We start from the raw sequence: 21,257 nt of genomic DNA on the forward strand, positions 1-21,257 counted from the left end.
TTCCTGGGCGAGGGGCTGTGTGTATGCTACTCAGAAGACAGCTTGGAGCCTGGAAGGGATGGCCAGGGAAGGCTTCTCTAGCTAAAAGACCCAGAGGCCAGCCCCCTGCCCCTGCCACAGTCTGCCCCTCCAGCAGTCCCAGTGCAGGCCTGTCAGCATCCTCTCTGCCCCTCTTGCCCCAGGAGATAAAAGTTCTCCAAGAAATGCAGCGGCTCCAGGTGGCAGCCAGTCAATATACTTTGCTGCGCGACGCAGAGTTTGCACTGTGGTTCCAATCCATGGAGAGGCTCAGTGACACTAAGAGGTGAGTGCTGGGCAGGGATTGCGGGATGTCCAGGGTGGCAGATGGGGAAGGTTCTCCTGTTGTGCACTGAGGAGAGGGCTACCCATGGCTCCTTGGTCAGCAGAGGGCCTTACCCATGGGCAGTGCGGGGCTCCAGGACTGCGGCTGCAGGGCGGGCCCTGGAGGGAGCCTGAGATGAGCAAGAGTGCACTCATGGCTGCTTCTGTGTCCTGCAGCTACAACCTGTCCTGCCTACTCCAGCCCCTCTGCTAGAATGTCCACCTCATCCTCAAGGCCAAGAACATCAGGCCTTGGAGAACATCAGCATGACTGAGTCCCCCATGCAGGCAGAGAGTGGGGGCTGCAGAGTTCATCTGTGGGCTCGGGGACTGCACCGTGACACTCGCTCCGTTCCCCGCTGACCAAGCAACAACCCAGTGCCTGGGAGACTGGCCTCCCTCTCTCAGATGGGTGGTCACATCATCACCAATTTCACGGATTCCTCCTAGATTTTCCTATGTATATAGTTCACCATGATTAGTACCAGTTGGTTAGGCCTTTCATTAAAGTAGTATACATGGTAGACCATGAGTGTCCTTCTTCCTCTTTATCCCTTCCCTGCCCTGCTAATTAGAGACCATTCTCTAGATCCACAGACAAAGACATTCATGCAGATTCGAGAGGGGTGTGTCTCCCCATGCAAGGATGCCACACCATGAGTGCTCTTTCAGTTCTGAGGCTCCTACATGGAGCCCCATGCTGTCTCGTGGAGAGAGTCCCTCAGGGTCTGTTCTGAAGCGCAATTCATACATCCATCGGTATCTGGCAAGAACAACGCTCTCACTGCTTCTACACTTGCTCCCACGAGCTTTGGGAGTTTGCTGCTTAGGGCCCTTTAGGCTCAGATGGTGGTCCCCTCTATACAGTGTTTTCCAAATGATGTGTGTCACCAGTGACCAGCAAAATGTCCCAAGAACACAACTCAGCCCTAGTCACTAGAGAGAATTCCCTGTGAGATTCAGTGGGAAATGCACATAATAAAAGTGCACAATCTTGGGAAGCCAACACTGACAAAAATTTCATCGATGTATACATATATATACACAGAGATTTGTATGTATTCAGGTGAAGTATCCACCTGCAGCAAAGGCATCCCACATGGGTGCCCGTTTGAGTCCCAGCTGCTCTGCTTCCTACCCAGCTCCCTGCTAATGGCCAGGGAGAGACATACAGCCTGGGAGACAGGAAGTGATATTTCAAACACCTGGGTCCCTGCCCCGCAGGTTGGAGACACATGCTGCGTTGGAGACACTGTACTTGACTCAAGTATTTGGGGACCAAACCAGCAGCTGGAACATCTCTGTGTCTCTGCCTTCCAACCAATGAGTCAGAATTCTTTCAAACATGAAAGCACAGGGGCTGCCACTGTGGCATAGCAGGGAAAGGTGATGCCTACAGTGCCGGCATCCCATGGGGCCGCCTGTTCGAGGCCCGGCTGCTCCTCTTCTGATCCAGTACTCTGCTATGGCCTGGGAAAGCAGTAGGGTTTGGCACAAATGGTTTGGCCCCTGCACACTTGTAGGCTTTCGATCGGCTCACTCCCAGCCATTGCAGCCATTTGCAGAGGGAACCTGCAGATTGGAGGTCGCTCTCTCACTCTCCCAGCCTCCCTGTCACTCTGCCTTTAATAAATATATCTTGAAAACAATTAAAATACAAATAATGTACTAAAGGAGTAACTTGAGCCAAGAAAACCAAAGATCGGTCCAGTGGTCATGGTAAAACACTACCACAGAAACCACAGGTGCTCTAAATATATGCCATGATCATGGGAAAGATATCTCATGTTCCTATTTAGACAAATGAACAGACATTGGACAATGTATGCCGAAACTGTGAAAATGTACAGTTTATACTGATATGGATTTGCCTTCTGGAAGCCTGGGATTCTAGGACAGGGTAGGAAGAGAGAACACCGAGTAGGAGCCCCAATCAAAACCTGCCCATTGAATAGCTAGAGCTCTCCAAGAAGAGCACAACTTCCACAGCTTGTCCATGTTAGGTGAATCTACTGGGAGACGAGCATGGGGAATTGATGACACAGCTTCCTCTCCTTTCCCTATAGCCCTGAGATGCCTCTACACCACATCTCCAGTGTCCTACAGATGAGCAAACCTGGGGGTGGTCCTGGCGACACCTAGAACCCCACAGATCCAAAACACTTGACAAACGCTAAGCAGAAAAACATACCAAAGCACGTCCCAATTAACTGCTGAAAACCACTAGCAACACCAAAACCTTCAAAGATCAAAAATGAGAAGCTTCAGCCTGACTCACAAAATCCTTGAGCTGAAAGACAATGCATCAGTGCCTTCAGAACTTGGGAAAAACCATTTCCAACCTAAAAGTACATACATGTTTTCAATCCTACATTACAGGACAGTAAGATCAAAGCATAGTTAGAGATGCCAAGCATCAAAAACGCTTCTGTATGCCATTGCTCAGAACCTGCCAGAAGATGTGCTCCAGAAAATCAAGCATGGAGGGGCCTGCACCCTAGCTCACTTGGTTATTCCTCTGCCTGCGGTGCCGGCTTCCCATATGTATGCTGGGTTCTAGTCCCAGTTGCCCTCTTCCAGTCCAGCTCTCTGCTGTGGCCCGGGAGGGCAGTGAAGAATGGCCCAAGTGCTTGGGCCCTGCACCCGCATGGGAGACCTGGAAGAAGCACCTGGCTCCTGGCTTCAGATCAGCACAGCGCAGGCCATGGGGGCCATTTGGGGAGTGAACCAACAGAAGGAAGACCTTTCTCTCTGTCTCTGTCTCTCTCACTGTCGATAACTCTACCTGTCAACTAAATAAATATAAATAAATACATAAAATTTTTTACAAAATCAAGCATGGAAAAAAAAACTCTGAGGAAAACATGAAATGCAAGATCAAGGAGCACCATCAGCAAAGAAGTGAACACATTCCTAGAATGATGGGGAACAGAAACCCCAGGGTGACAACATCCACAAAGAGAAAAGCATCTTGAATCCACATTGGAGCAACTAGGAGGTGGTAGGGAAACATTCACCAAGAAAATGAAACTGAGAGAAAGTCTGTTAAGTATAGAAATGTTTATGAGACTGTAAGACAATGAAGAAATATGAGGATTCTATGAATGTTCAGCAAAACGACCTAAGAAAGGGTCAATATGGGGAGCAGGTGTTTCACGCATTGGTCAAGATGCCACTTGGGGATGCATACACCCCAGGGCAGAGGGCATGGGTTTGAGTCCTGGCTCCAATTCAGATTCCACCTTCTTGCTCATGTGCACCCAGAGAGGTGGTCAGAGAAGCCTCAAGTACCTGGAGCCCTGGCACACAAGTGCTAGACCCAAATGCAGTTTCAGGCTGCCGGATTCAGCCTGACCCAGCCCTTGGCTGCTGCGAGCATTCAGGGAATGAACCCAGCAGATGGACAATCTCTGGGCCCCACTGCCTTTCACACCAATACGTTTTTTTAAAAAATCCAAGTAACACAACTCATTGTTCAAGAGCATCATGATAATTAGCACTGGTCTTGATGATCAAGATTCCTTATTGAATTACAATGATGTAAATGCTGCATACTCAACTAAGCAAACCCTGACATATCTGTACTAGGGCCCTGGAGGGACAACCAAAGTTCATTGCCTAGTTGGCAGTGGAGAGTCAGGGGGGAGAGAGCTCCATATTTCCCCATGTTGAGAAGCACAGCACCAGCATGTGAGTTAAGGACCAAGGTGTGGAGCTCAAAAGAAAGCTCTGAGAGTGAAAAGGATGATCCCTGAGAAGGAACGGTGGGAGAAACACCAAAAGGCCTTGATGAACATATGTTATAAAAGAATAGGAGTTTCTGAAACGATCCATTCTTACCTTAGCAAACTCAGACAGCCTGTCATCACTCGTCAAAGACTGCCGACTTGCACAAGAAGCACAGTCTGAGGGACCCACGGCACCCTTGCCATCTTCAAGTTCGTTACATTCACCAGCACCTTCCCTGTCCCTGTCGAGCTCCCAGTCAGGGAAATGCAATTCACCTAAAAAGGCACAAGTTGCAACTTACTTCATTTCAAATCATTAAATGGTTTACAACTACTTGTATTCTCAGTAGTTAGTATAGCCCTGTTCCTGAATAAAGGTTAAAACTACATTCAGACAGTGAAAAAGTTATCCCTGGCCTCTTTTCTAGTCACTTGGTTTCTCGCATCTCGTAACCCCACCCAATCAAACTTAACCACATTTGTTAGCTCTTGGATACCCTTGTCGAGTCTCCATTGCCTGTGCAAGTAACTAGCTAACTGTGCATGTTGTATTTACCTCCTTTCGTACAAACCATGATCTTTTTCACTTCACATCATTAAGGTGATTTTCCTTACCACTAAACAGGGAATGCCCTCAGTCCCAAATGTCCTTGTAAAAGGAGGATATTTTCAGCTCAGAAGACCCAGCAGATATCAAAGGAAATAACTCAGCCAAGTGCAAAAGCAAAAAGAATATTGGCCATCTTCTAGAGAGGCTGTCTGTACAAACCTAACTTGTTCATATTAAGCGTAAGTCGCTAATAGGAACGGTGAGGATGAAAATTACCAGTTCCTCCACCTTGCGGCGCCGGCACACCGGGTTCTAGTCCCGGTTGGGGCGCCGGATTCTGTCCCGGTTGCCCCTCTTCCAGGCCAGCTCTCTGCTATGGCCAGGGAGTGCAGTGGAGGATGACCCAGGTGCTTGGGCCGTGCACCCCATGGGAGACCAGGAAAAGCACCTGGATCCTGGCTCCTGCCATCGGATCAGCGCGGTGCGCCGGCTGCAGCGGCGGCCATTGGAGGGTGAACCAACGGCAAAGGAAGACCTTTCTCTCTCTGTCTCTCTCTCTCACTGTCCACTCTGCCTGTCAAAAAAAAAAAAAAAAAAAAAGAAAAAAAGAAAAGTTACCAGCTTACTTTGAGTGCATTAAGATGTCTAAATAGTCTAGTTAAGCTATCTCTTTTAAGATTTGGAGAAGTACATGATTTCTACAATTCTTGTCTGTATCTATCAACTGTGGTGTGTCCTTCAGGGGATGCCTCACCTCAGAAGACCTCTTTGGGAGTGTCCACGGGGACTGATGCTGTCACTGTAATGTACTGGGGAGACGTTGGAGAAACTCTAAAACTTTCTGCAACACACAGGAACGTCCACCTCCTCACGACAGAGGTATCTGGACCCAAGCGATAACAGTGCCAAGACTGAGAAACCCTATTTTCAACTGTCTAAACCATGAGGCAACACAAACTACTCACAGCAAACAAAACTGGTGAAAGTTACACTCCCATCACACATGCACTGTTCTAGTCTTGTCCCAATAACCACAAGTTAGCCAGGCAGTAGTGTGGGTGTAGCATTCGGTAGGAGTTCAGAGAACTGGCTTTGAACTCAAGGGGATCTAACAATGAACCCCAACAGAGTTTACACATCCAAACTCAAGTTGTTACCAATAATACCAGTCCTAGCTCTTAGTCATTACTGTAAGAAACATTACATCAGAAAGCATTTCGAAAGGCTTGGCACAGAGGCTAAGCCTCACAAAAACATCAAAACCTATAATAACTTTGAGAATGAATTCTTCACCCAATAATGAATCCAATATGGAACAAAACCTGACTTTCTGACAACATTAGAAACTTACCATCACTGGCCCCATCTTCTAGACCCAAAATATCCCCGTTCCAAAGCCTCTACATTCTAGAACCGTGTCCATTATCCCTATGTGATTCAGAGTGTGTCTTCACTTCATTTGACACATCGCTTCCATTGGAACTCCAAGTTACGTCAGTCAACACACTGTTACTCTTCGAAGTGAGAGTTTCTGACAATGAAAAAAGAAAACACATCAGTATGTCAGCCACTGTGGTCATTTATCTAAAGGAAATTGTAAGCATGCTACTTGCCACAATCACAAAGATACAAAACTCTGACAATACTGAAAGCAATGTCTTATGTCCAATCCTCTTGCCTCAAGTTTGAAGAACAACCTAAGATTCTTTGAGTTAAGGCCAAGTTACAACAAGAAAAAAAGGAAAACTGGCTGAGATAGATTATCAATTGATAGTAGAAATGAAAGATCTCCGTGAGTGAGATCCCAGGGGAAAGAAGGAGCCATCCAAGAAGGAGCTACCTTCTTTCTCTGAATGCTGGAGAGAAATTCTGCTTGAAGGATGGCCTTATCTAAACAAGGGCAGAGTTTGTGAACTCCAGAGGCATCCATACCCTTAGCAGCTCGTCACAAGAGCCTCGGCTGATCACTGACATCATAAATAAGAGTGTCAATTGTTAAATCAACAACAGAAGTCACTGTGCACTTGCTCCTCCTGTAGGACCTCTGTCCTTAACGTGGTGTACTATGAGAATTCACGGTAAATCTAGCCTTCAAACATTACTTTCCACTTTGCATGTCAGTGTGGGTGCAAGCTGTGAAAATCTTTACTGAGTATAGAGTTGGTCTCTATATAAAGATAATAAAAAATGAATCTTCATGAAGAATGGGATGCGAGAGGGAATAGGGGGTGGGGTGGTTTGGGGGTGGGAGGGCAGGTAGGTGGGAAGAACAGCTACAATCTGAAAGCTGTACTTATGTAATTTATCTAGTAAATAAAAGCTTTCTATAAAAATAGATACTAGATATTAATAAATAGAGCACAGATATAATAACAATAATAATAACAATAATAATAATAGAAAGAATCAAAACAGACTGAATGCTCCAACATGGGAAGTATTGCATATAGCAGCCTCCCAGAATGACAATGACCTCAAATAACACCCTGGCTCAGAATCAACCCTGAAGACATTCTGATGTGGCTAAAACACCTATGAGAGCATGTCAGGCATGGGAAGACAAAACACTGTGGCAAACAGGGTTCCCCATGAAGCACTTCTGTGGGTAGACCCCAAGAGAAAGAAGTGGTCATCCACAAAGGATACACTTTATTCAGAAGGCACAAAAGAACTTCCTCTTCCCCGTGGCCCTGTCTAAATATGGAAGGAGTCAGTGGATTCCACAGGCTTCCACAGCTGAGGCAGCTCAGGTCAAGAACCTCAGGTGTTCGCTGATGTGCTAATTCTGAAATTCTCAACAGGGGTCACTGTGCACTGACTTCCCATGCAGGACCTCTCTGCTCAAAGAGTTGAGGTATGTGAGTTAACAGTACCACTTGGTCACAAAGATCTACCACACTTTCACGTGAATGACACCATCGATGGATTATAAGCTAGAAGAATGTCTCATGCTCGCAAAAGTCACACCGCCCTTGGGTTCTTCTCCAAAGTTAACTCACTCCACCGCAACAGATACTATAGACATACGTAAGTCAAATCGCAGAAAGCCTTACTTTCATTGAATTCAAAAGCACTTTCATCTCTTGTTTGTTGTAAAAACAAGCCCGTCGGTGTTCTAGTGCATAGTAGGGTAATAATACTTCACCAAACATACAGTCTTTTCTCAAAAGCTAGAAGAAAGACTTCTGAATGTACATACTACAAAGAAACCTTGAATAGGGAAGCGGTGGATGCGGATGACCTAATATGATCATTTAAATGTATGCATGTAGGGCAATATTACATTATACCACATCAATATGTACAGCTACTCTTTGTCAACAAATAGAGAAACACATCAAAAAGGAAATACATCATTGTTCAGTGAAATGCATCTCCAAATGCTCACTCTTTTTCATAGAAGTATATGCCATTCCAAAGTTTCCAAATACGTATAGTATTCAGCCCGTCATGTTTTGTTAATAAGTTCTAGGTAAATTCTACTCCTGTCAGAGAAGATGCCCCTAAAGGAGACAGAGGAGGAAGAGAGGTGGGAGGGCTGCTGTGAAGTTAGGTATGGTGGGAGAATCACTATGTTCCGAAAGCCGTGTTTAGGAAATGCATCAAGTTGGTATAGCTTCCATAAAAGGTGTCTGGGAAAAACTGGAAATAAAATAATCCAGGATTCCATGGCTGGCTGTGCACTGTGTAGAGAAAATCAGTGTCTACAGGGGCTCTTTGCTGTACACCCAGGGCAATGCTCTTTCTGTCGTTTCTCTAGAAGATCCCACTTGGGAAGAAATTATGGACATCTAGTAGTCTATTTTCCTGTCTCGTCTAGTAGTAGAGGGTGCACTGCGCTTCCAACAAATCCAAGGCTGATGCTTGCTTTTGTGGAGTGGGAAGTAAGGGTGTGACAGTCAAGGGATACTCTTAACAAAAGAAACATGGGTTGAGAAGGAATTTAGCCTAATGGCTTAGATGCTTTGATGGTGAGTTCCGATGCCCATTTCTCATATCAGAGTACCTGGTTTTGATACTCATCTCTGGAGCCTAACTCCAGTTTCTTACTAAAATACCTCTGGGGAAACAATGGTTCCTATAACAAGTTCCACGCTATTCACATGGGCGACCTGGGTGGAATTGCCAGTTCCCAGTTGCAGTCTGGCACATCTCAAGGCACTTGCAGGACTGGGAAGTGAATTAGCAGTTGGGAGCTCCTCTCCTCTCTCTCTGTCTCTGTTCCTTTATAATGTTAAGATGGGAAGCGTGGCAAAGGCCCTGCCAACTCGGAAACAAAATGCGTTAGTTATAAATGAAAAGGCTGTTATATTCAGCCACACACAAACCTTAATTCATGCATGGCAAACCAAGATAAAGGAAAAACAAATACCAACTAGGAAAGTGTAGGTGGTCTGCCTAGTATATCAAAACGAAAGAATCCTAACGTACACATTGTTCTTGGAAACGAGGGAGAAATGGCCAACATTCCAACAGAAAGATGGGCAAAGGACAAGGACAGTTGACAGGAAAAGGGACACAAGTGGCTTTTCTTCCAATGGAAAGAGCGCCACCTTTCTCCTGTGCAGGGCAATGCAAATAGAAACTGCACATCTCTCATTTGGCTACAATTCAAGTACTTGGCAGCATATATTGGAATAAGAAGACACTCCTCGAGGAGTGGTAATGAACATGCGAAACCATGCGACCTCTATCAAAGGGGAATCTAGCAATAGAGTTCTACAGTAGATCTGCCATTTGCACTGGCACTGTCACTTCTGGGAGTTAACTCCACAAGTATAGGGGCATATGTGGTTTCTGTGTTTGTGTTGCTAACACTCAATGCCTGAGACTGGATAATCTGTGAAGACCAGAAATTTATAGTTCTCACACCTAGAGCGCCTGGGAAGTCCAACATCAGGGCATCAGCATGCTTTGTCTGATGAAGGTCTTACTATTGCATTGTCACATGGTGCAAGGCTGAAGGCAGAAGGGCCAGAGAGCAAATCAGCTGAACACCACATGGAGCCTGTTTGACAGGGACCTCAATCCCCGGTTTCAGTAAGGCCCAGCCACGACCGTTGTGGGTATTTGGAGAGTGAATTAGTGGATAGAGATTCTCTCTCTCTCCGTTACTTTGCTTGTGTCTGTCAATGTGTGTGTGTGTGTGTGTGTGTGTTGTGTGTGTTTCCACATCTCAAGAAAACTGAACGAAGAATCCATCAAAGCCAACCATTATTCTACAGTGAATACTCTAAAATAGACAAAATTCACAGTCTGCTCAGTTCTTTAGAGGTGGACTAAATGCTGATATCATTTAAAGATGATGGTCCTCTTTCTAGAACACAGAAGGAAACAAACTCACCCAAAGCCTAATGACCCTCATTGTATTTTTATTTTTTAATATCTTTCCTGATTTCCTTGGAAGATTTCTGGGTTCATATTTCATATTTCTTGATTTAGTATAGAAAGGTAGAGTGACAGAGAGGGAAAGACAGAGTAGTTTCCATTCCCTGGTTCACTTCCCAAATCCTGCAACAGCCAGGGCTGGCTGGACTAAGCCAAAGCCAGGAGCCAGCACTTCAATCTGGGTCTTGGAATTGTGTGGCATTTTGTCATCCGTTGGGGCATAGTCTGTTTCACAGGTGCATCTGCAGGCTCTTCTATCAGAAGCACAGAGGAACAAGGACTCCAAAAGGGGATATGAATGCCCCTTGTGGTACTTTAATCACTGGACCAGATGCCCACCACAAGAGTGATGATTTATTCCAGTCGATGTCTGCTAAGTCCTTTGTATGAGAGCAAATTAGGAAAAGCAAGCAAAAGGAGAGAAGTCACTTTCCCAAAACTGGCTTAACGCACAGCATCACAATGTTCACCCACAACTTCACTTCAACAATGGCCAAGGGCAAGGACAGACATTTCTCCAAAGACGAACAGCACAAGAGCTATATTGAAAGGACACACTATTATTGGTCATTGGCCATCACAAATCAAGTCTGCAAGGAGATAGATACCCCTTCCAAACCACCTCGAGGCTATTCAAATTACCATGAACCTGCTGTTGCATTCTCAACGAGCTATCTAAAAGAACCGGAAACAAGTTTGAAAAATATTTACCCAGAAGACTTCACAGGATTCACACTAGCCAAAACACAACCACAGCTCCAGTGTCCATCAGTAGATGAATGAATAAACACAATATGGTCTACTCGTATGATGGAATTCAGCATGAAGTAGAATACAAGTACTGATACGGGCTACCGCATAGGCAAAACTTGAAACCATGGTGCAAGTTGAGGGAATCCAGACACAGCTGAGAATAGTTTATAATGCTAGCTCTATGAAACATCTAGAGCATACTCACAGACCGAGAACTAATTGGCAGTTGCAATTGCTGGGGGAAGGGAGACTGGAAACTGGCTACTACTGGGTTTCGAGCTTGCTTTGCAGGTGATGTGATTCACTATTAGATGGTGGCCGAGGCGGTGGTGGGCAGGACTAAAGCTCTCAATAAACTTGCATACAGCCTTTTGGGAAAATTTTTCTGACTGCACCCACCAGTGAACTAGGGCCTCTCTGCTGCTATAGATTGGCTGGTCAAATTATTTTACTGTTTGAAAGGCAGAGTGCCAGAGAGACAGGCAGGGAGGAGGGAGACAGGGAGGTTGATCCAGTGAAACACACGAAAACCCCTTCAGCTGAAACCCCACAGTATCCACTGTGAACCAGACATGTCCTGTCCCCACAGCAAGTAGGAACAAAGTACAGCAGGTGGTATTGAACACACAGCAGGCCATCAGTACCTTTAGAGCACACCGCAAGTTGGGGGTGCACAGGATGTGTAGAAAATCACTCTCTAGGCATGACTGGTAGAAAGGGATACTTTGGTGACTTCAGTGGAAGAACATCTACCAGAGTTGACCAGGATTTCCTTCTCAAGAATTCTAGGTCTTGAATCCTCCCCCAGAGAATTATCAAAAGCGATGCATGAGAATCTACAAATTCGGTAAGACGATCAGGTTTCTCACAAGAAACTTTACAGGCCTGAAGCGTGTGAAAGCTTATCTTCACATAACTGAAGGAATAAACTTCCAACCAAAATGACATCTTCTTATGGACAAGTTAAGGGACAGCATCAGCATTAGACCTGCCTGACAGGGAAGCTCTATTGCCCTCTCCTGGAAGCAAATCGACACTACATGGCAGCAACACAGAACAACCAAAAAGTGGCAAAGCGCCCCAGGGTAAGAGAAAAGGAAAAGACACATACAGGATCTTCACTACCGCCATGGAATAGAAATCACTTTTACAACTTGGAATGAAATTTAAAGTAAAATCACAGAACTTGCAATGACTATACGGATCTCATGTGTATTTTGTAGCAAGTCATTTGGAACTACATTGCTTCTATGTGGATGAAGTGGAAGTCTAAACTAAATGTTTATAGGTGTGAATAGTTTATAGATTCCCATTGCAATGTGTCAGTAGATACCTGTAGATGATGCACAAAAGAAAATGAGAGATAAGAAGTCATTAGGAGGGGCTGGCACTGTAGTGTAGTAGGTTAAGCGCCCGCCTGCATCAATGGCATCGCATATGGGCACCAGTTTGAGGCCCGGCTGCTCCACTGCCTATCCAGCTCCCTGCTAATGGCCTGGGAAAGACGTACAGCCTGGAAAGACAGTCAGTGATGATTCAAATCCTTGGGTTCCTGCCACACAGGTTGTTGACCCAAATGGAGTCTGAGGCACTTTATTTGACTTAAGTTTTGGGGGACTGAACCAGCAGATGGAAAATCTCTGTGTCCCTGCCTTTCAAACAAATACATAGGAATTCTTTGAAAACAGAAAGCGCAATGGATGGCATGGCGACATCATAGGTCAAGGCACCTCCTGCAGTGCTGGCATCCCGTATGGGTGCAGGTCTGAGTCCCGGCTGCTCCTCTCCTGATCCAGCTCTCTACTGGGCCCAGGGAAAGCAGTGGATGATGGCCCAAATGCTTGGGCTCTGGCACCCGGTTGGGAGACCCAGAGCAGGCTCCTGGCTGCTGGAATTGCATCGGCACAGCTCCAATCATTGCGGCCATCTAGGGACTGAATCAAGGGATGGAAGAACTCTATTATCTATCTATCTATCTATCTATCTATCTATCTATCTATCTACCTACCTACCTACCTACCTACGTACCTACCTACCTATCTATCTCTGTCTGTCTTCTTCTGCCTCCCTGTAACACTAACTTGAAATTAAATAAATAAATCTTACAAATGTACCCAAATGACTCCTGGCCTCGTTCATGACTTTCTTAATTCCCCAGTCTTATCGCTTGAAGCAGGGAGGACTAGGGCTCTTCCTATTGCTTGGAGGACATGGAAAAGAAAGCAGCTCACCCAAAACTCTAGGGATTACAAGCTAAGTCTAATGCCAAGTCCCTCACTTGACTCCCTAGGGAGGAAAATGATTTCGCCCATGTCCTCTGAGATTCTTTCATAAAACACCAAGCAAACCAGACCTGGAAGGAGTCTATTTCCTCAGGCATCCTTAGTATTGCACTCTTCTAAAGAGGCTGGACAATTGGAATGAGCTCAGACCTATTTTCAAATGGATGCCACTCTCTGTGGTCACAATGAATCTTCCTAGCCAGTATTTGATCCCCCAGCCCTAGTGATTTTCTGTGAGGTCTTTTCCCTATCGATAAGGTGGCCTGTTTCTGGGGCCCTGCATGCTGCAGATGGGAGATCTGATGCCAATTTGGGGGCATGGCTTTCAGGTGAGCTCTCTCACCTTCTCCTGGAGTTCTTGGACATGGCTGCTATCATAGCCAGAGACACTGAACCCGTATTCGGGGAAGATGCGCTTTAAGCTGTGACCTCAACATCTCCCGAAGGGGCAGGATCCACGACTCAAGATGCAGTTTAGAGTCTGTTGGGTCCCTAACCTTGGCTTTTCATGGGTCTCCATACCTTGCTTGTTTCTTAGGGGTTTTCCCGAAGGAACATGCTAGAGTGTTTGGAAATGATACGAAAAGGAGGTTTGGGACCCAGCTGTCTGTCTGTCCGCAGGCTTAGGGCCCTGTCTACATTCAAGTCTCTTGAGGGAGCTGAGGAATGGCACTGTGTTTGTCTCCTTGTGTACAGTTAAGGGGATGATATTGTGGCAGCAGCCCAGAGGGGCCTTGGCATATCTTCTTAAGGGAAAGGGTCCACAGAATGGAACTTTGAAGATGTGACCTCACTTCCTTGGTGATAGAACTTACACTCTGATAGCAACAGTCCTTAGCGGCTCACTTGATGGGAGACGTTCAGGAGAAGACCATGTTCTCTCGTTGCTGCCAATCGTTGCCAGGCTCTGGCCTTTTCCGGCGCTTGAGACATTGGCTCCGCTCTCACACGGGGTGTCTGTGGCCTCTTACTGCAAGGCCACCCCAGGGAACAGAACAGCCCAGGAGGCAGCCACAGGTAGTGGAACAGTCCCGTCCTGGCAGGGGATCACCTGTGACCCCATCTGGGTCTTCTTTGCCCCTCCCTTCACCATGACAGTGGCAGAAGAAGAGGGGCTCTTGCTGCCCAGCAACACGATTCACGTGTTGGAGCCTCCTGTGTCTTGCGTGTTCATACCCTATTTTGTGGACAGCTGGTTGGGCAAGTGGGTGTTGCGGGACCTCCTCTTGTCTTCTGGAGACCTCTCTGGCTGCACAAGGGTACAGAGGCCCTTACTTTCCCGACCTGGGTAACAGAATGCCTCATGGGGGGAATTATTCTCTGTGGGGACAGCCAAGCACGACACTGATGCCTCCGGTCTGGGCTGCCACACACTCTCTTTGCAGAGCTCCACACTCGAGTCCACAGACAGAACACATGAGGAAGCCACAGGCATCGTCAATGGACACGTGAGTCAGGCCAACAACGTGGTTAATGCTGGTGTGGAGTGAACGAGGGGCCCAGGAGTACCCACGTGTTGGGGCACGAGATGACCACGGTGTGCCTAGAACCACATCCTGAAGGGAGGAACGCCCCTGGCTTTTGGCCTCGTGATCTCCCACTCAGTGACTGACCCCCATCCCACTCTCAAAGAAATCTCAGCCCCTTGGCAACTGGGTGTTGGGAAACTCCCTGTTCACACAAGCATCGTGTGTGGCCATGGTGCTGAAGGTTTGCCCACCTAGTCCAAGAATCCTGTGCAGTCCTTAGTCAGCTCCACTGCCTTCCAGGTCTTCTCCAAGCTTTAGGACTCAGTGATCCTACCAGGAAGGTTTTCCCACACAAAAGGGCAGAGGGTTCAACCAAAAGGCTGAAGATACCACACAGGACTGGAGCCTGGCCCCCACCTGTTCTATTCCATGGGACGACATTGCCCCTGTGGCCACACTTGCATGGCTGCTGGGAAGCACTGGGATTCAGCTGCATTGCCACGGCAGCGGTGCTGTAGGACACAGACTCACTGTCTCTCACGGAGCACAGTCAGCTAGGCTGCTCAAAGCACAGGAGCCCAGGTTGGGCAGCTCTCCCAACAGGAGTCGCTGTTCCCATTTCTGGTGGCTGCATGTCAGGGCATGGCCAAGGTGATTTCTCAGGAGGGCTCATTGCCATCTCCATCCCCAGTTTCATTTCCTATGCTCCCCTGGGCTTCTCTGTGCCCCTGTCGCATCTGCCAATGAGCACAGCAAGGTAATGGGATGGGGCCCACGCCATTTCTGGGGGTAAGGTCAATCACCTCCTTGCGGACTACTGGCCCAACTGCAGCAGTCACACTCAAGTGCTCTGGTGTCAGAACAACCCCACGTGTGTGTTGGGGATGGGGGCCACAATTCGGCTCTGAAAAGGCAGTGATGCCCTGCTGAGGACAAACTCCAAGGACCAGGCTGGCTGGGGACTGGCTCTACACATGTGTCGTTGTAATGCCTCAAGTCAGGTCACTTGGCAGAACGCCTGTGGTCATTACGCCACAGGCAGACACCTCTGACTATGGCTCTTTTCAGGATCTAGCCTCCCCTGGGGCTTCATATCCTACTCCGCCCACTTGTTTCCATTCTGCAGTCTGGTGGCAAAGCAAATCACACAGTTGCCCTCATTTCTAGCTCCCCCAAGGGGCACGGAATCATCTTTCACTGCTGGCCCCCTCGCAGGACTTTCTCATCCCTCAGTCCCTGTTCGGCCTCTTGGCCCCAACTGGGGTTTTCTCCCAACCCGGGTGTCTGCTCCCCTGTGCTCCCTGGAACTGCCACTGACACACGTCCTTTCTGGTCCTCCCTAGTATGGAAATGGGTCCATGCTCTACTTGGCAGAGGTCTGTGCCATGCGGACCCTACAGCCAGACACTAAAGAGATGCTGCTGGATGCCCTGGTCCCGGGCCCCCTGGGAAAAAGGATCTGCTACTTCAACACCTTCCTGTGTACATACAGCGACTTCTCCACCATTCCGTATTACTTAGACCAGATATTCGACAGGTGGGTAGCTGCCTTTCAGCACTGCGGTGATGCAGAGATGAATCTTACATGTTTTAGATGACCGAAGCGACTTAAGACATGGCGGGCATGGAACGGGTGCCTTTCTCTGTGGACAGGGCTACTGGCACACTGCGTCACACCTCTTGATTTCCTTTCTCTGCACCCTCACGAACCAATGTTTCTACTCAGGTGGGAACCGGCCATGTGCCTCTATGGTTGGAAAACCTCCCAGATGGCGATCCTGCTTTCCCCTTTTTCAAGAATCAGAAATGTTTTCTTTCACAGGCAGAGTTAGACTGAGAGAAAGAGAGAATGCGTCCTTCTATCTGCTGGGTCACTCCCCAAATGGCTGCAAAAAGCAGGGCTCTGGGAAGCCGGGCTGAGGAGCCTGAAGCTATATCTGGCCCCCTCAGGGGTGCCAGGGGTCCAACTACTTAGGCCATCATCCGGCACTTCCCCAGGCTCATTAGCAGGGAGCTGGACACCAAGGACAACAGCCAAGACTTGAACTGGCCAACCCTGATATGGCTTGCCAGCATCACATGTGGGCAGGGGCATTGGAAGCTGCTATGCCTTCGTACCGGCCACATTTCCTACTTGTTCCAGCTGCTCCTGTCCTTGATATATGCACAGAACAGCTGCCCTCAGGGTTGGTAGCAGTTGCCCAGACCCCTCATCGACCTGGCAGGTCTACAAGGAATCATTCACTCTACACATATATGGGAAGCCCTTCCCTTGTGCACTTTTCCAGACACTTGCCACAAATCCAGTGAACAAAGCATTCAAGGGCCTCACAGTTGTGGGGAATCCGACCCTCACAGCTGAGATCCTATACAAGTCCTGTCCTGCAGCGGCAGAGCTGAGGCTTGCTGACCTCCTCTGGGAGTAGCTGCAACGTCCCCTACTCTGATCACAAGGAGAACCCCATGTCCCACTAAGATGCGGGGAGATTGGGGTGCAGATGTGGCCTTCTGTCACTCGAAAGAATGGCAGGAAAATGAGGGCTGAGGCAAGGCAGAGGCAGACAGTAGGTGCAACTCCAACTTCTGGCCCCACCACATGCAAAGGAAGTGCTGAAGAGCAGTGCTATGGATAGGAGCAGACACGTTCTGCGGAGGAGCGGGCATGTTGGGGCTCACAGACAACACCCACATAGCCATGCCCAGGGCAGTTGCTTCCAGCTTTGCCTACCCTCCCTGACCACCCAACCCAACCCACCATCCCAGGAGCAACCTACTCCCAAGTCTGCTCAGAGCCAGAGCCTAGGGGCCTCCAGCTGAGAAAACCATGGGAATGAATGGGAAGGCACTGAAAGGAACATGAGAAGGAAGCCATCCAAAGGAAAGCTACTGCCGGCAATGCCAGAATCCCTTGTGGGTGTTGGTTGGTGTCCCTGTTGTTGCAGTCCAGATTCAGGACCCTGCTCGGGGGTCTGGGAAAACCAGGGGAACATGGTCCAAGCATTTGGACCTCTGCCACCCATGTGGGAGACCTGGATGGAGCTCCTCACTCCCCGCATGAGCCTGGCCCAGTGCTGTCCACTGCCCATCCGGGGAGTCAAGCAGTGGATGCAAGACCTCTGCCCCGGTGTGTGTCTCTCCCTCTCTCTCTGTAACTCTTGGGATTCACAGTCAAGAAATCGCCTTGGAAAACAGCAAAGCATGGCATTGTCTTTCAGAAGCTAGAGTTCACCGGCAGGCTCCGTGCCCCACCCCACACAGGGAGTCCTGGAAGGGCAGCAAGCAGGGTAAGGTCAAGTCTGACTCTGCTGCCCACTCTCCTTCCCCAGGAACATGGCTTCCTGTTTGCAAAGCTGCAAAGCCAAGTACAAGGCCGAATTCTGCGATCGCACGGATCTCCCGCTTCTCAAGATGAAGGTTGGATCCAAGCAGGTCCGCTTGCCCAGAGGAGACCTGCAGACCCATGCGTGCTTTCTGCGTGTCAGGATGGCCTACCCAAATCCCACACAGGCAGAAGCAGTCGGTAAGATGCACTGCACTCCGCGAGATTCTCTCGGTGGGCTTTGGGGCTGGAGCCCCTTTAGAGGCAATGGGATCACGCCTGGCTTTGGAGAGGCCATTGGAAAGTGCTTGATGTTGCTGACCCTTTCTCTTCTCCCAGCTCCTGCTCTATTTGCCAGGCTGCAGTCATGCCAAACACTGGCTTTAGAGCCAGATTCCCCACTGCTCACAGAGCTAGAACCTCTTCTGGAGACAGCATCCATTTCAAAACTGAGGCTGCCACCATGCACAGAATCAGCACCAAAGACAACTACCAAAGTCTCCTGCGCATGTCCGGGACCTGCAAACAACCAGCCTCGCAAGATGGCTAGCATCACCACATTCCCCGCCAAGCTGCTGGCGGAACAGTTCACACTGATGGACGCGGTGAGCAGCGGGCTTGTCTCGGCAGGGCCAGGCCCGAACACCCCTTTGGCACCAGCCTCCCCACAGCTGCCCCGACCAGAATCCAGTGGCCTGGCTGCAGTTCAGGCTTCAGGTCCCACCACCTATGTGACTGGACCAATGTCTTCACTCCCAAGGCTGCCTTTCTCCCATGGCTGGCAGAGAGGGCACCCAAACCACACCAGCTGCACAGTGACTCTCCAGATCAACTGACATGGGCCTGGCAGAAAGTAGGGCTGGATCTGACCCACAGGGTACTGGACGGGCCTAGGTGGAGGGCATCCAGGTCCACCCACTGCCTTCCCATCTGCCTGCGATGCCACAGCTGTCCTGGGTCCTAGCACACATATCCATATCAAACAGCAAGCACCTTGTTGGAGTTGCCACAGGGAGCAGCACTGGCACAGGGACAAGGACTCCAGGGCAGATGCTGTGAGAGCAGAAGGATGAGATACTGGGCGGGATGCCTGGGAGCACACACCTCTGTCTCTTTCCTCAAGGCTTGGGAGGGTTGGGATCTGGGCTGGCAGGAGCGAGGCGACCTCAGTGGCAGAACACATAGCCCAGCTGCTCCCATGTTGGGGAGCTGCATGCCAAACTACCTGAGCTGCAGCTTCGAGCACTGTCACTTGCCGGGGTGGCTGGGCTTCACTGCATTCGAGCTAGGCTGGCTGTGCCCATGGGATACCCTCTTGCCCCCAGGAGCTCTTCCAGAATGTGGTCCCCTATCAGTGCCACAGCTCCATCCGGATCCAGCAGAACAAGGAGGTCAATGCGCAGCTGCCCCCTACTGTTCTCGCTGTCATCATCCACTACCACCACGTGGCCCATTGTGTTACTACCACGTGCTTGGGGGACCCCAGCATGAAGGCAGAGGACAGGGCCCGCGTGGTGGAACACTGGATCAAGGTGGCCAAGGTAAGCTGAGGCTGTCCCAGGGGCTCCCTCTCTGCACGGCAGGGACGTGCCACTTTGCTTCCTCAGCTCTCAGGTGTACAGTCTGTGGTCACAGATCCTGCCCAATCCCTGGGCTCTTGGGATCCACGAGGTGGCCTGATCTCACTCACTTGTCCCAGAACTACATGCTCACTTCCCGCCTAGGCCCCTGACATGGGTTGAAACCAATCTAGCCCATGTGAGCGTGGCTCAAGGGGGTCCCATCACTGACCTGCTCTGGCTCCCTGGCCAACTCTCTGATGCATGAGGGGGATGTCAGCACAGCTGGCTGAGCCTGGCTCAGGTGGGGCTCCAAGCCACCTACCTGCCATTCATCCGCTCCCTGCCCTAGGAGTGCCTGGCTCTCCGGAACTACTGCTCGGTCCACACCATCCTCTGCGCTCTGCAGAGCCACCCGGTACGCCAGCTGAAAACAACGTGGGGAGAAGTCTCCAGGTGGGTGTGCATCCCTCAAAGCACCTGGTGGACCCGGGACTACCCTCGGGCCTAAGCACTAATCCTCCAAGACTCACAGAGGCTGGTATCCTGGGACACAGGGAGAGGCGTGGACTGCCGGGGGCAGGGGTGGGGAGCACCATCTTTCAGCGGCCCTGGGACATGAGGACTGGGTTTCTGCCTCAGGATGACATTTCCATTAGTCAGGCACATGTGGCTTCCAAACTACATACTTGCGCCTGTGCACCACACAGCACTGGACCTGCCTGGGCACTCCAACTCTGTAAACACTCACACACACACACACACACACACACACATACACACACACAATCAAAACAGAAGATACTACCAGGCAGGGTGGATCCTCTGATCTTTGTTCTTAAACCAAAGGGGTTTGATCCACCACCTCACCATTCCATCCAAATATCTCCTGGTTTTCCCCTCACAACAGAAAAAGTGCCAGGAAATTTCAGCGTCTTTGCACACAGGACAAAAAAGTCAACAGAGATGTGCCCATGAAGGTAAAGTGGGGGCTCAGGGACAGGGGTGAGGGCTTGGCAGGAGGGGAAGGGGTGTGGCTGTAAGGGCATCAGGGCAGAGGGGAGCTTTTGGTGTCACTGAAAGTGTGCTTGAAAAGAAAACCTGGGGTGTGCCTGCTACGACAACAGGCCAAGAGAGGGCTGTGTTCACAGGTCGTGGCATGCAGTCGGGCTCAGAGGGCAATGGGGATGGGCTGCAGCAAGAGCAGCTTGGCTCTCAGAGGGGGCTGTGAGCACCCACAGGTCTCTGGCTCCCATGCTGTTCCTGCTTCCCCCAGGCTGTGAGGTGGATGCGGCAGCAAGGGCTTCCTTCCATCTGTGCTGGGGCCCTAGAGGTCCTTTGGAAACCAGGCCTGCTACAGGGTTCTCTGTTGCAGCCTTCCATGGGGAGAGCTGCCAAGCCTGCCCCACACATTGCACAGCTTGGGAATGCCAGGGGCTGAGCAGTCGAGTGGGATGCCAAGCATTCGGTCTTACTGGCTGCCCTGGGAGCAGAACTTCTGTCTTCTCGAGGAGAGAAGCAAGCAGCATGAGCCTGTCTCTCAGTCTGCACAGGGAGCCTCATGTGCATCTAGAGAGGCAGGGTATGGGGTGCTGGGCCTGGCTTCCTCTCAGGGACATGCTGAGGCACAGGTCAGTCAAAGGATACTTAGGGCAAGGGGGACCTGAGGTGGGAGGGGAGGCCAGCACCCTCTCCAGCTGAGGAGCAGGCACAGGGAGGTGTGGTCAATCCCCCAAATCCACCTTCCCAGTGGGAGCTGCATGAATCCATACAGAGCACCTTGTGGGAGGAGGGGAGTGCAGGGTGGGCATTATACCAATGGAAGTGAGCCAGACATGCAGGGCTCAAGGTGGTTTGCACAAATGTG

General features: G+C 49.6%; 1 protein-coding gene and 1 long non-coding RNA gene across 53 annotated transcripts in view; one reads left to right on the forward strand and one right to left on the reverse strand.

The window, feature by feature from the left end:
• LOC138850235 (ral guanine nucleotide dissociation stimulator-like) overlaps positions 1–19,846 on the forward strand; it is a 51,822-nt gene extending 31,976 nt beyond the window's left edge. Inside the window, exons 1-3 of one of the 3 annotated variants that reach the window (XR_011389929.1) lie at positions 13,322–14,060; positions 14,429–19,372; positions 19,743–19,846. Coding sequence is in view for 2 of the 3 variants with exons in the window: in XM_070076547.1 (XP_069932648.1) it covers positions 15,871–16,049; positions 17,839–18,667 (1,008 nt within the window). In the remaining variant the exon portion in view is untranslated. The other 2 variants (XM_070076547.1, XM_070076548.1) reach the window with 2 other exon arrangements.
• LOC138850245 (uncharacterized) overlaps positions 1–21,257 on the reverse strand; it is a 514,649-nt gene that overhangs the window by 243,658 nt on the left and 249,734 nt on the right. For 49 of the 50 annotated variants that reach the window (XR_011389934.1, XR_011389944.1, XR_011389950.1 and 46 more), the window contains 2 exons: positions 5,972–6,151; positions 4,183–4,346 (listed from right to left, as the gene is read on the reverse strand). This is a non-coding gene — a long non-coding RNA (uncharacterized lncRNA). The remainder of the gene's footprint in view (positions 1–4,182; positions 4,347–5,971; positions 6,152–21,257) is intronic. The other variant, XR_011389970.1, reaches the window with a different exon arrangement.

The sequence above is a fragment of the Oryctolagus cuniculus genome, chromosome 6 (genome assembly GCF_964237555.1).
Source record: "Oryctolagus cuniculus chromosome 6, mOryCun1.1, whole genome shotgun sequence".
Taxonomy (NCBI): Eukaryota; Metazoa; Chordata; class Mammalia; order Lagomorpha; family Leporidae; genus Oryctolagus; species Oryctolagus cuniculus.